We start from the raw sequence: 18,816 nt of genomic DNA, 5'->3' as shown, positions 1-18,816 counted from the left end.
CTGATTGACAGATTGCCTTCTATGGGTACTGGTGAAATACTGACTGTATCCTGGATGTTTCCTGTCCTGATTAAACGTTATAACGATGCTATAATGATTTTCACCTGATGAAAAGGCAAAGCCCCACTTGCAGGGGAGTAACCATTTGTCTTTTTTTTAATGCAGCCTTAATGAATGTATTTACATGGCAAGCATTGGCCGTTAATAATGCATGCAGGTTAGATATCTAGAACAAATGTTTCATCCAGGGTCTGTACCATGTGCCAGGCATGATAAGCCTTAACACCAGGTGAATAGTTTGAATCTAATGGGGAAACATAGTGTAATAATTTTCCGATTTGAGCAGCATGAACAACTCTCTCTCGAAAATAGCTGCATTTTCTTTGGTCGACTGTGGCTATAATATTTAATATTTTAATATTGTCCTCCTTTTGGCTACTTGCTCAACATACTCCAGATGTCCCCCAAGTCTTCAATAATAGTTAGTCTCTGCTTAAGCTCTCAGAGTAGCTCCATGGCTACTGATGCTGCACCATCGCAGAGCAGACCCTTTCAGTGCGTCAGAATGGAACGGTTGTAGCTCTGAAGATGTCGCGCCAAACAGAACCCCTGCAAAAAGTCTTCCAAGACAAACATGGTGGCGAAAACTAACCCAGGACCAAGATGACAGTGTACATCAAAAAAGAACATCTCATGCATTTTTCCCAACATACATGGGTCCGAAAATCACTGGGCTGACATAGAAAATCGAAAATCATTGGACTCATCCGACTACCACCGTCCGTGGATTCGGGGCGAACGTAAATGCAGGTTTGCCGTAAAACGGGTCTACGCAAAGGACCAGTGCTGAGCGCAGCCTAGAGGAGAGGAGGAGGGAGAGAGACATGTTGCTACAGAAAACTAGCATCTTCATCGGAGAACCATGGAGAACGCGGCCCCAGCAAAGCACGGCTTAATCTCCGCCAACACATTAATTGAATGGGAATTACAGATAATCGCGGAGGTAAGCCACCAGGACCACCTACGAACCACCATTTAAGAGGAGAAAAACGCAAATTAGACCCCAAGTCAATGAATGTTGTGGCAGAGAAGCCCCCACGGTGGAGTCGGCCGGTGAAGAAGCGCGTTCCCAAAATATGACCAGGGGTGCTTGGACGTGTCGGCAGCAAGAAGACGGCTTCAAAATCTGGCTAGAACCCCGCGAGAACGAAAAGCCATTTACCGACTCGGAGAGGGCTCAGAGATGGCGACTGTCCTTGGCGTCGCTCTTGTTTCTAACCATTCTGCTATCTGATCACTTGTGGTTTTGCGCCGAGGCGAAATTGACAAGGACCCGTGATAAGTTTTCATTGACGAACATGGGCGCCTACCCATTTGCAAAACCCATCCTTTCATCTAACCAACATTTAGCACACAGCAGCCTCAGAAAAAACGAAGATGCTATTTTTATAGGGAATTCTACCAAACCTTTGTGGCGACTTGAAACTTGCCACCACGATAGTTTATCTAAAAACTGCTTTACTTTTGATGACGCCGACCATTTGTGCAAGGGCCTTTCGGTAAAAGAAGGGACTCGGACTTTAAATATAAGTGATTTGTACCTTTCGTTTTGTAATTCTTATTCTCTCTTGGATTTGTTTTACGGGTCTACGAGTCCGGACAATTTGAACTGCAGTCTTGACGTGCTTATTGATGGCGATATGGCGAGGTGCAGCCTGTGCGTCCAGGCGTACCAACGCTACGACCAACACGCCCTGGAGAAATACGAGGAATTTGAGCATATGACTCAGAGATATGAAACGGATGCATATTCAGTGAGGACATGCATGGATGAATGCAAGGTAGGCTGACGGGGATCTTCCCCCCATCTGTTGATGTTGCCTAAATTGATGCAGTTTTGTCCCATACAGTTATAAATTGTCATGGTAACAGATGACAGATTCAAGATCATCTCTATACTAGAAGGCTCAATGATGAGACGCATATGGCCTCGTACTCTGGTCCACTTGAGGAGTTTTAAATCTGTTGTCGAAAGGAGAAAGCACCAGGCCTCAAGGTTTCATAACTTTCCTTCCACAGGCTTCACAATATCACCTGAAATAAACAATTAGTCTATCCAAGGAAACAATAGTCAACTTAATCAGCTGGTAGCCCGCGTTCTGCAACATTATAATACTAGATGGTCATGTTTTTTTTTGTGCTGTGCTAGGCTAGTATGCTAAATGGCAAAGACTACAATAGCTGCTTCTCTTTCCCTATTCATGCGTCATTCCGCACCACACGCAGGTGGTGTTTTTTCCCCCTTCTTTTCTGTATTGTGCCGCGCGTGCGGTGCAGCCGCCACTCTATGCCAGGTGTTCCGCCATGGCCACTCCACGTTGAGTACATTTCAATAACGTTAATAGGGAACCAGTGGTTTCCCAGCTTAATCCGCTGGAAGGGCCTTTTCCCCATTTGACACGTTTGCTCATTACTCGTCTGCTGTAGTCGAAGGCTGTATTTTATCAGTCGTAAAACTCGACAATGGCGTTGATATAGAATTACGACAGCCGATTTCTTTTTCATCACGTACAGTAATTTATTACTCAAATATGGCCATGTGGCCTGGAGGAAGAACCGACCCTGTAGGTTTGTGTTATATATCACCGACTGGTTGCACAAGAGCCATTGCAGTAAAGCCTGTACCCTATTTTCAGTGTGCCCTTGTCATCTTGTCGGTATGTCTTTTATGCAACGTTCTACGATCGAGTAACCTGCTTGGAAAATATCCTTTACAGGGAATAGATTTTTACGGGGCTAGATTTCCTATTCCTTTATTGCGTTAGTACAAAACCTTTTTATTTTTCGGCTTTTGTCGGTATGATTTCCAGTCAGTCACCATAGAGGCGGATGAGAGCTGTCCAAGGTGCTGAAATCCGTCCATATAGAACGCCAACGCTGCCTTCATTGGCGCCATGCCAACGGCAGGCAGGCGGTCAGTATTCATGAATCAGTTAGTGACAACAAACAAACAAATCATGATAATCATCAATTACACTACTAATTAGATGCATTTGCTTCAGTATGAATATGGGCCAACACAGGCTTTTAAAAAAAATATTTTATATTTTTGATACAGTCATATGAAAGTTCATCAAAACGGAGGGAGAGGTATTTCAAATATATTTTATATATATAAGTGTTATATAAATATATATATAAGTGTTAAAATATATAAGTGTTAATAACTCAAGTAGATCTACATTGTTGTTTGTGAATCTGTTGAAGTGTAACATTGTAATATACCTTTCATGCACCAGTTGTATATTGGAAAGACCTGTACAGTCTAGAATAAAGGAAAAATAAATTATAAAGATTTCCTTGGTGATCTGCATAAGATAAACCTTTCTGTTTCCAGACTGAATCCTTTTTGGTTCCATTGGGAACCCTCTGTAAAAAAGGGTACTACATAGATGCCACAATGTTCTCCCCTTTTTTCTTTGGCTGTCTCTGTGGGGGAACCCTTGTTTTTTCTGGGTTCCAGGTACTACTGGAACCGTTCTCCCTGGTTCTCCTTCAGTTCTCTATCCAAAGCCACAAAAGAGAGCATGGTCTGGGTTAAAGATATCACATGGACGCTTCCATTTGGTAATTTTCCCAACAATTTGTTATTATTAGAATTGGTGGAGAGGCTATAGTCATTACAGGAAAGTACCCAACAAAGGATTCATGACAATATTGTTTGTGTGTTTGTTTATGTGAACATTCTTGTGTCAAGTTAAGTTACTTTTGTGTGGACCAGGATGTATTTTCCAGGGTACCATATTATTATGAAAATGGGCTGCACATTTAACTGCTACATAGAGCAAACCTTTTCTAACAAATTAATTAAACACCATTAAAACCATGGCAAAGCCCATAGCTAAGTACTGCTCTTGCCCAGCGGTCATGGGAAGCCTGGCGGTAAAGTGCTTTCTGTCCCCATTAGTGTTTAAATATCCATGTCCTTTAAAGGACATTTCCAAGGTTTATCTCCAGTACTCCCCCACAACTTGGTTGTAGCCATAGTATTCCAACCCTTCCATATTTTTCTTGTACTTGATGACCTACTCAGGGAAAAATATACTTCTGTCAAATCAATAATTATTATTCTTGGTTTATTTTAAATTGTTTTATTTTAAATCATGAGATTCCTACAACTTCCACAGTGCTATGTGCCTGGAAGGCAGAGACAAATCAAAAACTAGATATAGCTTAAAGACTGTTCTGATTACTAGGCAACTGATGTTTGGTTATCTATGAACAATTTATTTCCTAAAATAACTATGATTGGTGGATGTTCTCTGCCTTAATTCTACATGGCATTCATTCAACAAGGTTCTGAAAGCATTCTTTAGAAATGTTGGCTCATATTGATAGGACAGCATCTTGCAGTTGATGGAGATTTGTGGGATTCACATCCAAGGCACGAAGCTCCCGTTCCACCACATCCCAAAGATGCTCTATTGGGTTGAGATCTGGTGACTGTGGGGGCCATTTCAGTACAGTGAACTCATTGTCATGTTCAAGAAACCAATTTGAAATGATTCGAGCTTTGTGACATGGTGCATTATCCTGCTGGAAGTAGCCATCAGAGGATGGGTACATGGTGGTCATAAAGGGATGGACATGGTCAGAAACAATGCTCAGGTAGGCCGTGGCATTTAAAAAATGCCCAATGGGCACTAAGGGGCCTAAAGTGTGCCAAGAAAACATCCCCCACACCATTACACCACCAGTCTGCACAGTGGTAACAAGGCATGATGGATCCATGTTCTCATTCTGTTTACGCCAAATTCTGACTCTACCATCTGAATGTCTCAACAGAAATCGATACTCATCAGACCAGGCAACATTCTTCCAGTCTTCAACTGTCCAATTTTGGTGAGCTCGTGCAAATTGTAGCCTCTTTTTCCTATTTGTAGTGGAGATGAGTGGTACCCGGTAGGGTCTTCTGCTGTTGTAGCCCATCTGCCTCAAGGTTGTGTGTGTTGTGGCTTCATAAATGCTTTGCTGCATACCTCGGTTGTAACGAGTGGTTATTTCAGTCAAAGTTGCTCTTCTATCAGCTTGAATCAGTCGGCCCATTCTCCTCTGACCTCTAGCATCAACAAGGCATTTTCGCCCACAGGACTGCCGCATACTGGATGTTTTTCCCTTTTCACACCATTCTTTGTAAACCCTAGAAATGGTTGTGCGTGTAAATCCCAGTAACTGAGCAGATTGTGAAATACTCAGACCGGCTCGTCTGGCACCAACAACCATGCCACGCTCAAAATTGCTTAAATCACCATTCTGACATTCAGTTTGGAGTTCAGGAGATTGTCTTGACCAGGACCACACCCCTAAATGCATTGAAGCAACTGCCATGTGATTGGTTGATTAGATAATTGCATTAATGAGAAATTGAATAGGTGTTCCTAATAATCCTTTAGGTGAGTGTATATATATATATATATATACAATATTTAGGGCTGCACGATATATCGTTTCAGCATCGACATAGCGGTGTATGCATCCGCAATAGTCACACCGCAGAATGTGCGATTTAGTAAGGTAAACATATATCAGTCTTTTTATGGAAAACCAGCATTATATCTGTCTGATATAGGGTAATTTACTCTGATTTATGGGTTATTGGATACACAGTTTATTATTATCATTATTTTAAACATGATTCATTGCTGCACTAAATTGACGTGCATGCTCTGCTTGCGTGTGACTAAATAATAAGCGAGGAACAGGCTAAAAAGACTGAAATTGAGAATTTGGTTGCAAAAAGAAATGCATCGTCAATGACATGGAAATATTTCGGCTACAGACAGGATACATTTTAATTGTAGGGGATGGGGCTGGGGAGGAGTGAAGGATACATACTGTCAGGTTGATAGCCAAAGCTCTTTCTGAAGACATCCTGTATTTTTTCATATCGCAATAAATATTGCAGAAAAACATAGTATCGCAATGTCAGTTATTTTTAATGTCGTGCAATCCTATTTTATATATATATATATATATATATATATTATCTGGTATCCAAGTCAGTCTAATATCTGTTGTTTGAGTTTCATATTCAGATGCACCTAATTATCTCCAACAAAATGAATGTCTTAACATATATGTAATTGTTTGTTTGTTTGTGTATTAAGGTGGCATTCTAAATAACAAATAATGATATTTTACAACATTCTATTACAAACTTTACAGAACTTTACAGTTCTTCCAAAGCATCATCCATCTCAAAGGTAACCTCTTTACCGCCCTTCAAGAGATGGTTAACATTTTTGGAATGCACCCAACGTCACAGGCAGGAAAAATTAGTCTTGCTTCTCCCAAGACATTCTCTTCAAAGTATTCCCTGCAAAAATACATAAATAAAATATAAAAGAAGGTTGGCATAATACACAAACATTAATAATCCCATTTGTAGTTTGAATAGTCTTCTTTGATATGCATTGTAACAGAACATGGATGGAGAAAATACATGATGGTAAACGATCTAAACAAAATGGATGACTAGCGAGTGTAGCTAGATTTAGTAGGCAAACGATTGCAGAATTGATGATAAATTGTAATGTTTAATATTAGCTAGCTAGCCGTACCATGTACAAAACATAACCGTTCTCTCATATCTGCTGCTATTTGTCTCTTTCGCCACTGCAAGGCAGTTTCCACATAGGTCACACCAGGCAGAGTTGGCCAGCTATTGCTCGCCATCGTCTTATTTTTTTAATTGCTGTATCCTGGCTCCAACAAATATGGTTGGATATTAGAATTCAGCAAAACATAATGGAATTTGTAATCATTCAAGTCTTCAATGGGGTCATCGCTTGCAGCATCCGTTTTGATACTGTAAGCTCTTGCAATCTACATGTAAGAAGCTAGCAACAATAGAAGTTAGTCACAGTAGTGAATTTCATAACTCTGCCTAGTTTAGAATTAAAATGTTCCTAATTTAGAGTAATGTTGCAAACATGATCTGCACAACTTATTTTGAAATGATTTAGGGTATGGAGTGATCCTTTAAATATTTGGAATCTAGTTGATTGTAATATTATTTGTGGATGACATTTTTTTTTAAATGTCTGGCCTTGAATTACTCTGTGGATGGCACTTAGTTTCAATATATACCTTTGGGCATTTTATGATGTATGGATTGAGGAAAAAAAGAGGAAAATTGGATTGTGCATAAACTGTAGTAGGTCAAATTTGCAGTAGGACAAAACAGTATGCATCAGAGAGATTAGACTGCTAAACCACATACAATGTTTTGGATAAATACTTTTGTCCAATAGCAGGATTCTTTTATCTTTTTTCAGCTTCTGTGGCTCCATAATAATGACCAACCTACCACTGGTCTACATATTTATATTAATAGTTATTAAACTTGGGATCGAATCCCTAACAAAGCACATCCCAGTACATTTTTTTGTAATAAGCTCTTGGAAGGGTCTGGAGAAATGTTACTTTCTGGAAAGACAGAGCTATGGATGCAAGAACCCAACATTTACGATAACAAAATTATATTTTTTGAATGTTTTCAGACTGTTAAGTTTTTTTGTTGGTATTTTCAACATAAACTGTGTTAACAGAGTAAAACAAAGTAATATAAAAAATATTTAGGTACAAAAGTTATGTAGCATCAGTAGATTGCCCCTTTAAAGGACAACATCACTTTCTCAAGGACAAATTTACATATTTTTCACCTTGCCAGCTCAAGAGTTAAATACAGCAACCTTTTGGTTGGTAGTCAGATGCTCAGCTATCTGCCTCCCCAGTTACAATGTATATTCTGTTGGTTTGCAGTTCTTTCCTTAATTTATTCTTTAGACTTTCTTTCCTCCAGTTGTTCCTTTTCTGATGTCCTTTTATCCTTGTTTTATTTCCATCCTCTTCTCAAGTTCTCCCTGTGTCCCTGGTCTTGACAGGGCAGATGATGGATGTCCTAGGCTTCTGAAGGATGTGTTGCCGCTCTATGATATGTGTGTGTTCACCTTTTTTCTGTATTTCTATCTCTTGTTCTCTCTCTCTCTGTCTCTCTCATGAGAGAGAGAGAGAGAGAACAAGAGATAGAAATACAGAAAAAACTGTACTGTACCTTTACATGTGTGTACTCTTGTGTGTGTGTGAAGAGAAGTGATATCTCAGTCACACACTGGTTGGTTACACTGGTATATATCGTACTGTCCGGAGACGGACACCATCATGTCCCAAATCGATTCTATTCACCCTATTCCTTTGACCAGATCCCACAAAACTGTACAGTACAGTGGAGTGAATACAGTGCTGTTTGGGCCTCATGTTGTTTCTTTCTGAACTTTACACTGTTCCCATGGAGTTCAGGGTTGTGCTTAATTTACAGACAATTTAGGAAATTAACTTGATCTTGAAATTCTACTTCACTGAATTACATTTTTTTTAAAGACTTTTCATTTAACTGAAAATTAGAATCTGTTTACAATGTAAAATGTAACCTTCTGGGATTTTAGATTCAAATAACTTCCTGAATTGATTTCCATCAATTTGAACTGATCACAACCTTGATACAGTTGTAGTGTTATTTCTAAATCAGTTTGTGCTGGCTTGCCAACTCTTTTTTCAATGTTTGGTTTGAAAATGAGAATAGAAGTTTAGACAGCACAAACAGAGCGGGGATCGGGCTACAATCTGTATCTTTCACATTTCGTGTCAAATTCAATCAGAACCAGCATCTTTAGAGCAGTTGTTTTTGCTGTGCAGGAAATGGAAATGCATTAGCTCTGTCAAATCCACATCTTCATGTGGTAAAGCCACAAATGCTATTGAGGACACTGCCAATGGATTCTTCGGGTATAATTAGTAATAATTCTATGCAACCTCTACACATCAATTTGGCTGTAGTAAATCAACATTTTAATGTGTGTAATAATGATTATTATTTGATTGTTAATATTTCAATAGCTACACAGCCTAACCGTTCTCAGTCTGAACCTCTAACTCAAGTTGGACGGGTGTGGCTTCATGACGACCACACGAGCAACCCCTCTCATTGATTTGACAGCTGTAATGCAGTTACAGCCAAAACACCAGCTATGCACGTGTCAGATATTGATGGTTAATGTTTGATATGATTGAATCCCGGCTCCTGGTGTGCCTGATGTAGAGCCTTCTGTAGGCCAAGAAGACTTTTATGAGAGGGTAAAGGTCTACAGAACCCCGTTATACCTGGTTTTCATGTCCTTCACACCTTATGCTCTCCGGATCTTGTCGTTAACACTTATGACACCCAATCACAATCAGATCTCAGTTCATCTTCTACACTGGTCTAACTATATAGGCACAATGAGATTATTTACAAAATCAGGACATGTTTATGCACCAGAGACTTAAAAGGAAACATCTGAATATATTTACACATATTTCTTGGAATAATGAAGCTGCTATTTGTACATGTATGGATGGAATACACAAAAAATACACAAAGCTGACGTACAATTATATACAGTACAATAGGTAGTCAAAATATACGACAAGGGATATGAGTTGTGAATATATAATATATATGGATTTAGTTGATAAATTAAACATTTATAGTTCCCGTATATGCAGTGTTAACTAGATGCAGCGTTTTGATAGCATTATAGTGCAGCAATTTAACAGTTAACAGATGTGGTGAGCACCTTTTTACACTGTTGGACAGATTGTTGGTTGCTAAGTGCCACAGAAAGGTATCAGTGCTTGAATTTAAATGTGCTACAAATGGGAATATTTGCGTTGTAATTTCTGATTTTTTTAAATGAGCATTTATAGTACATTAATGGTGTTTTACAGTATAACTGATTTCTGCATAGTGATAACCCCTGCAAATGTGTCTAAATGATAATGCTGTTTTCACTTTGTGGCTGAGGCAAGTGGCCATTGTTGAGAACTTTGTCATTACCTTGTTGCAAAGAAATCGTGTTTATGTGAGAAAACGTGGACTAGAATGTGTAGGGAAAATATTGAACATATAAATACATCGGAACCAAAAATTATAGACAGAAAAATAGGATATCCTCTTAAAAAATATGAATGCCACTGCCAGAGTTATATTTAAACTATTTTAAATTTGTTATCATAAAAAGTGTCCCTTGGCCCAAAAAGATTGAGAACCGCTGGTGATTATGTATTTAATTGTATAGTGCAGTCCATAAGTGTTTGGACAGGGAGAGAAGTTTTGTCGTTCTAGCATCTCTACTCCAGCACAATGGATCTGAAATAAAACAATGACTCAGAGTTTAATATACACACTGTCAGCTACAAAACATAGTCAACACAACCTTTGGTAATACAGCACTGCTCATTTTGTTATTGACTTTATACTGACAAATTGAGTTACTACATCTTGCTTAGATTGTTATGTAGTTTCATGCATGAGTTGTGTTTCAGCTGTTTTTTTTCACCTGCACCCACCCACCTTAATAACCCACCAGCAGCCTCCCAACTATAGGGATACAGTGACATTCTGAAGCCTGCACTCGACCCTAAACCCACACATATGGAAAATGTTAATTTAATATACAATTCTAAAATGCTGCTTTAACATACAGTCCACACCTGCAGTGACCCATAGGCTTACTTTCCATCAAAACTATTCTCTCTCAAAAAGATAGATTAAAGGCTATGTCATGAAGTACATTTTCCATGTTATCTTCATCGCTTTGTAAACAGAATAACATAATGAAATAAAATACCAGTAACAGGCAAGTCTTGGCTTTCCTCATGGCATGGAACTTTTAGCAATAGAATAGTCTACAGCCAAACTCAATGACAAGTAGACAGACAATATACACCAATCAGCCATAACATTATGACCACTGACAGGTGAAGTGAATAAACCTGATAATCTCATTATCATGGCACCTGTCGTGGGTGGGATATATTAGGCAGCAAGTGAACATTATGTTCTGTGGACCCCTGTCCACTGCCGAAAGCGCCTACAATAGACACATCAGCATTAGAGCTGGACCACAGTGCAATGGAAGAAGGTGGCCTGGTCTAAAGAATCAGTGTTTCCTTATTCACTCACCTAAAGGATTATTAGGAACACCATACTAATACTGTGTTTGACCCCCTTTCGCCTTCAGAACTGCCTTAATTCTACGTGGCATTGATTCAACAAGGTGCTGAAAGCATTCTTTAGAAATGTTGGCCCATATTGATAGGATAGCATCTTGCAGTTGATGGAGATTTGTGGGAAGCACATCCAAGGCACGAAGCTCCCGCTCCACCACATCCCAAAGATGTTCTATTGGGTTGAGATTTGGTGACTGTGGGGGCCATTTCAGTGCAGTGAACTCATTGTCATGTTCAAGAAACCAATTTGAAATGATTCGAGCTTTGTGACATGGTGCATTATCCTGCTGGAAGTAGCCATCAGAGGATGGGTACATGTTGGTCATAAAGGGATGGACATGGTCAGAAACAATGCTCAGGTAGGCCGTGGCATTTAAATGATGCCCAATTGGCACTAAGGGGCCTAAAGTGTGCCAAGAAAACATCCCCCACACCATTACACCACCACCACCAGTCTGCACAGTGGTAACAAGGCATGATGGATCCATGTTCTCCTTCTGTTTACACCAAATTTTGACTCTACCATCTGAATGTCTCAACAGAAATCGAGACTCATCAGACCAGGCAACATTCTTCAACTGTCCAATTTTGGTGCGCTCGTGCAAATTTTTGCCTCTTAGCCTATTTGTAGTGGAGATGAGTGGTACCCGGTGGGGTCTTCTGCTGTTGAAGCCCATCCGCCTCAAGGTTTTGCGTGTTGTGGCTTCACAAATGCTTTGCTGCATACCTCGGTTGTAACGAGTGGTTATTTCAGTCAAAGTTGCTCTTCTATCAGCTTGAATCAGTCGGCCCATTCTCCTCTGACCTCTAGCATCAACCAGGCATTTTCGCCCACAGGACTGCCGCATTCTGGATGTTTTTCCCTTTTCACACCATTCTTTGTAAACCCTAGAAATGGTTGTGCGTGTAAATCCCAGTAACTGAGCAGATTGTTAAATACTCAGACTGGCCCGTCTGGCACCAACAACCATGTCACGCTCAAAAGTGCTTAAATCACCTTTCTTTCCCATTCTGACATTCAGTTTGGAGTTCAGGAGATTTTCTTGACCAGGACCACACCCCTAAATGCATTGAAGCAAATGTGATTGGTTGATTAGATAATTGCATTAATGAGAAATTGAACAGGTGTTCCTAATAATCCTTTAGGTGAGTATACATTACGTGGATGGCTGGGTGCGTGTGCGTCCCTTTCCTGTAGAACACATGGTGTTCCAGGATGCACTATGGGAAGGAGGCAAACCGGCAGAGGCAGTGGGGTGCTTTGGGCAATGTTCTGCTGGAAACCTTGGGTCCTGCCATTCATGTGGATGTTACTTTGACATGAACCACCTACCTGAGCATTGTTGCAGACCATGTACACTCTTTCATGGCAATGGTATTCCCTGATGGCATTGTCCTCTTTTAGCCGGATAATGCGCCCTGCCACAAAGCAAAAATGGTTCAGGAATGAGTTTTTGAGGTTTTGAGGAATGAGTTAAAGGTGTTGACTTGGCCTCCAAATTCCCCAGATTTAAATCCAGTCGAGCATCTGTGGGTTGTGCTGGACAAACAAGTCTGATCCATGGAGGCCCCACCACGCAACCTACAGGACTTAAAGGATCTGTTGCTAACATCTTGTTGCCAGATACCACAGCACACCTTCAGAGGTCTAGTGGAGTCCATGCCATGACGGGTGTTTTGGCGGCAAAAGGGGGACCTGCACAATATTAGGCAGGTGGTCATAATGTTATGGCTGATAGGTGTATATTTCCTTTGAAAAATCTACATAAATATGTTAATGTTGGATGGCGAGTGCCATTTTCCAAACACTCAGCCATCCTTAGACAGACAAAATCCAACCTAGGTTTACAGTTACAATAATCAAAATATACATGTAAACAGACATACATAGGAAATGTGTTCAATGTATTCTTTTCAGGACCATGGTACTGCCGGTTTAAGTGAGCAGATCTTTATATACACTACAGGTTTAACCTGTCCATAGATCTATGTACAATATTTGCAGGTTTACCATTGCATGCCACTAGATGCATTCAATTTCATTTTTCACTGTACATACATTGTTCTATATTCCCTGACATCCTGCTGTACTGCACTTGGACTAAGCAGTATGAGTTTTGCCAGGCTCTTGATGATCTATCTGGTTGTAATTTGGCATGATGTCACCCATTTGCTGCACCTATCCATTGCCTCCATGATTTGTTGGCTCATCTGACATCATCAAGGCCTTGTGCACATTAATTTGTTTTATGGCTTTTATAAGGATGGAATATGGGAGATTATATATTAATTTAGTAGCCTAGCATATTATCTATGTCATCATAGTGGCCTAAAGATTTCTCTAATAGCTTCTAAATAATCTCATGTTGGACCACAACCAGTCATAATGCTTACACCTGAATGCCAATCACTTCATGGGGCTACCCACGCATTCTTGGCTACCCGCGCGCATTTCACCACTTAAATGATTCCAGCAACCAGATAGTGAATTAATGTGATCCCACAAATTGATGAATGGAAAGAGAGAAAAAAGTGTAATGACATTTGGTAGGTAGGCTACTGTATCATTAGGACAATAATACATATCCCTATCTCATATGCTCACAACTATCTTCCGCATTGCAAACATTTTAGTGTTTCCCGTTTTCAAGCACATTCTCAAATATTTTTGCAATAACATAATCCACTGTTGTAATTACCTGCATTTTTCTTGCCCTTTAATTTCATAATTTGTTATGCTATTATTTTATAGATATTGTGGCAGTCCTCCAGCTCCCACATCCGCAACTCGACATTCTATTTGATTGTTGTCGGGAGTGCTTTGTGTTTGTGAATTTCTTCAGGAAAACCTTTATCCACAGCAAGGAGTTGTAGGAATGCGGCATTATATCTGTTGAATATCTGATTAGGTTTTCGTCAGATATTGTTGAAGGCAGAAATTTTTGTTGACCAAAAGTGATATTAAATGTAGTGGTTGGTTTGAATGTGCGGTAACTCAGTTAACTTCCACAAGGTACCCCTCAGGTTGTTGAAAATATGTTATTCCCAGGTTGTAGTAGATGTGTTTATTTTGTTTTGAAATTGAATTAAGAGAAAGTTGCAAAAGATTTGGAACATTTGGAAGATTTGCGAGACTTAACAAAATAGGAGGGTAACCAATGTTATTCAACCAGGCAAGTTGATTAAGAACCAATTAGGGTTATTTTTAACAATCAACTTGGTAATTCTTAACCCAGTCAACGACTGTCTCTCTTTGTGTTTGTTGTTTATTGAGGGGAATAATTGAAGATGGTGACGTGGAGCTTTCTGTGTGACCTATTGCTTTTCATTCAGTTACACACACACTAACACACACACACACAGCTTATTTTTTACTGGTGTCAAACTGTGCTACATTGACATTTTGAAAGCACCACCACTGAGGTAGTTGTTATGTCTTTTTCTACAATAAAGGCCAGTGTTGTGCTTTCTCGATTATAGGTTGACATGACTAACTCATTTTGCAGGGTTGCGTGTAGAGCTGGAGCAATGTCGGGCTCTATGAATGATGTCAATATATGCACGCTTGACTGTAAGTCGCTTTGGATAAAAGCATCTGTTAACCTTTAGTTCCCAAGGCTGAGGGGAAGCTGCTGAATCAACTGCCTGCTAACGGTCATTGCCACCGGTCACTGTGAGTCTGGTTCTTCCACACTGCCACCTCTTTCCTGCTCCCTCACCTTGGGAGTTTGACCTTGTAATCTAGGACATGTCCATTTTTATCCCCATGGGTCTCTCTCTCTCTCTGTCGATCGCTGAGATGCAAGGCTCTTGGGGAAGCAGTTAGGCAACTATTTGGCACCTACTGAGTGGCTTGTCATTGCTCGATGCTTTAAAGCAGCAGTAAAATGCTCCTCAACAGTGAATTTGGAGGTGAGAGATTGTAAGCTTCCTATAGTTCCAGAGAATTCTGTGTTGTATACAACGTTCAAGACTCCTCTTCTGTGTTTACGTGTGTGTGTGTGTTCTGTTTAGTACTGCATGTGCAACTTCAGAATCCGATGTTTGTCCTCAAGGATAGATGTCGAATTTGACTGAGTTTTGTTGGTTGTGTTTAGGCATTGACTTTTACTTAAAGGCAAAGGTGGATTGGGTTAGAGTTTTGTTTAGTTAATAAAATCTCCAATAGCTAATGCAGAAGCAGCAGCTACACTTCCTGGGATTCAAACACATGCCAGAGTACAGCATAGTTATTGACAAGAAAACATTATATGCACTATTTAACTTTCAATTAAACATAAATGTAATAAATAAATAAATAGTTATATAATAGAAAAAGAAAAACAAACACATTATTTACAGATGTTACATTAGACAAATTCTGACCATATAGTACAATTAATACTGTAGAATGAAAAAAATTGTAAAACATTGGTTTTTAAAAATGTTGTTTTAAATGTACGTTCCACATTAACCTGCTTACTTTCCATTTTGACACAGTGCTATATATGACAAAAAACACATTAAAACTGTTTAGTTTTAGGTACAGTGAAAAAAACTATTGTGGCGTGTCTGGTGAGATATGTATGCCTGTTTATATTGTATGCAAATATACACCCTTGAGTTTGAGGTCTGAGAATATTTTGAACGAAATGCAATGATTTTAATTGCAGATGTATTTAACATCAGTTTATTGTTAATCCCTATTCTGACAGTGACTGCTACTCCTTGTAGAGTGTTAAAACCATAGAAATTGAAATTGGTCTCATTTGCATACATGCCATTATCGTGTGGGCAGTGCCACTAAGGCCATCTTCGTAAAACTAGACACTTTCATTTTAATTAATTGCTTGCTGACCCTGTTGGAGCTGTGGTCACATGACAACTGAGTCTTCAGGAAGGATCAGCCGATGACCAACCTGTTTATCAGGAGCGATCAGTCAATGTTGGAAGTCTGTCCCTTTTAAAAAATGTATTTCTTAATAGTCTCATCACTGCAACTCCGAGTGAGCTAGGGAGAGATAAAGATCAGAGCATATCCTCCTAGGCATCCACACCAAGCCATTGTTTTTTCCACACTCTGAACACCCACCAGGAAGTAAGTCAGAGACATAGACACTGTATCAACTGATGGCTTTTGCAGTCACCTGACCTGCCTGAGACAATTGCTAGAGCGTATTAGTCGGGGTAATCACTGCCAATCAGTGCCAGCCCCGGGCAATGCTTGGCCAATAAGCATCATCCTATGGAGCTCTCAGTGACATGTTATGCAGCAAGTAAGTCAATCCTACTCAAACCTAGATGTTGGTAGGAAGTCTGCCTCTTTTAATTAAAACAAAATGGCGGATACCTTCAATGTTTATATCCATGCTAAAATGTTTTTTCTCCCAGTCAGGTCCTCTAATCATATCTATGGTTTAAATAGAAACAACTCAATAGTTAGGTTTGGACATCATTAAAATGGTTACGGCTTAATGTTTGGTAAAGCTTTAAAACAACATTTGTGAAAAACAGTGCTGAGCACTGGGACTGAACCCGTAAATCTCATCCTCTTCCACAACGCCCTAAGAAGTTGTGAGCTTAATTAATTGATGCAAATAGCGGTCCCCATTGCATGTAGTGTCCGGTTTTGAAGCCGATCCCTGACGTCCTGGGAATCTGGACTGCTGTTGTATTTTGCGTTGGCACTGGTTTGACTTGGCTGGTGGGTGACCCAAAACCCACCCCACCTGTAGGAAATGTAATGGGTAGAAAGACATAGTCTAATGTTCATTGTCTTGTGTATCCATTCTAGGTCTAAATCCCTAAGCGTGGTAATCTCACTGAATGGAGCCTGGCAGTTGAACAGCATTGTGTCTGTGTGTTTCTTCTTGGAGGGAAGGTTGTCCTCTCCCCTCCTCTCCTTTCCTCTCGTGTGTGTGTGTGTGGTGCGCACTGTGGTTACACCCTGCCAGACAGCTCCCTATTCATCAACCATCCCACACAGCGTTTCTCTCCCTCCCTTCCTCCCTCTATCCCTGAATGAGAGACAGCTCAATTTAATCACAGCTCTGTTTGTTTTCCTAAAGGAAGGAGGAGGGTTGTATGGAGGGAGAGAAAGAAAAAGAAGGAAATACAGGGGAGAGATGTTGTATGTATGTCTCTCTGTGTATGTTCGTCTGTGTTTGTTAGTCTGTGTGTGTCTATGTCGCAGAGAGACATGAAGGAGAAGTGTCAACCCGAGGAGAGTAAGCTTGTTTCTCAATGGATGTGTGTGTATGAGGGAGAGAGAGACAATAAAAATGTGTGTGGGAGAAAGAGAGGGAGAGAGAAAGAGAGAGGAACAGCAGTCACAGGAAACTCTAACGAGTGAGAGGGAAACTTCCAGTGAGGAGGTGGAGGAGGACAGGTGTCTCCCTCGAGGGTGGTGGATAATAATCCTGCAACTCCATAAAATGCAATGGACAATGTCTGAAGAGATATATGTGTTTGTGTGTGTGTGTGTGTTTGTATGAGTGGGTGGGTGTATTACAGCAACGTATCTCTGCACACTTTCGGATTGCATCCCACCTTGCAGGCATGTCCTACCAGGAGATGTGGAGAGGATCTGTCTGCAACACATGCTTCACTGTGTCCCCCTGGGCTCAGTTCTAGGCCCTCCTTCTCTCCACCCCAACTGGCTCTGTCACTTGGCTCTGTCATATTCTTAGTGGTCTTTTCTGTCATTGCTACGTGGATGACAATCTTGTCAATCAATTCTCTCATGTCACATTGCTCCTTCAGACAATCGACTGGCTTCCAGTTGAAGTATACATCCCCTACAATACTATGAGAATAAGCAAAAACTACTGCTTCTTACCCTCAGGCTTTGCTCACACACTTAATACCATAAGCGCATGTCCAGCTCTTGGTTTTGCAAGTGAGGGGTCAATTCAAATGGGTACGCCAATGCACTGTTCAGTTTTCAATGTACTACTAATTCAATTGAACAATTGTACTGAGAAACATTTTACCATAATAAATAAACATGACTGATGACATTCAAAACTTTACACAAAGTGACAGGTGTTGAAACTGATAGTCAAGAAATGTGCCGCTTTCTTACCCTAGACAAAATACAGTTTAAATGATATCCCAAAGACAAGCACGTTCTCTAACGTGATAATCAAAAACATTTGACACTTACATTCTTTTTTCCCTTGTCCAGAAGAACTTCCTGTAGAGGATGTCAGCTCTGTGAGTCGGGACACTTAGTCATGTGAAAATGTAAACCCCCTGGAAAGTTGTAATTTTTTTTCTTCTTTACGTATTTGGACATATATATTGATGTATTGATGTGGAATCTTGACTTCCACACTATTTAGATTCATATAAAGGTAACAAAATGTAACACATTTATAGATAATTTAACAAATTACACTGAAAGATGTAATACAATTACTTATTCATCACATAAATCAACAGAAATGCAATTATTTAGTGCTGAAAAAGTACACACCTAAATTAAAATAACTTGAAATAACATAATGTTATCATTCATTTTCACTGTCTATTTGTTTCTTAAAATCAACTGGGAGGAATTTTTGCCTATTCTTTTTTAAAGTACTGCATCAACTGTGTCATGTGATAAGTATTTCTTGAAGACATGGCTTGCTTCAAGTCCCTCCATTTCGAAAGGATGGACATCTGGGCTTTGACTAGGCCATTCCGTAACATCCATTTAATCTCCATTTAATCTTTTTGAGT

General features: G+C 39.9%; 1 protein-coding gene across 1 annotated transcript in view; it reads left to right on the top strand.

Moving 5' to 3' along the window:
• Positions 1-545: 545 nt before the first annotated feature.
• The window catches only part of fam155a (family with sequence similarity 155 member A), a 110,462-nt gene continuing 92,191 nt past the window's right edge, over positions 546-18,816 (top strand). Inside the window, exon 1 of the mRNA XM_013132718.3 lies at positions 546-1,841. Coding sequence (XP_012988172.2) covers positions 1,137-1,841 — 705 coding nt within the window. The 5' untranslated portion in view covers positions 546-1,136. The remainder of the gene's footprint in view (positions 1,842-18,816) is intronic.

The sequence above is a fragment of the Esox lucius genome, chromosome 22, assembly GCF_011004845.1.
Source record: "Esox lucius isolate fEsoLuc1 chromosome 22, fEsoLuc1.pri, whole genome shotgun sequence".
In the NCBI taxonomy this organism is placed as follows: domain Eukaryota; kingdom Metazoa; phylum Chordata; class Actinopteri; order Esociformes; family Esocidae; genus Esox; species Esox lucius.
Note: the sequence above shows the minus strand (reverse complement) of the source record. Positions and strands in the feature narration are given on the sequence as shown.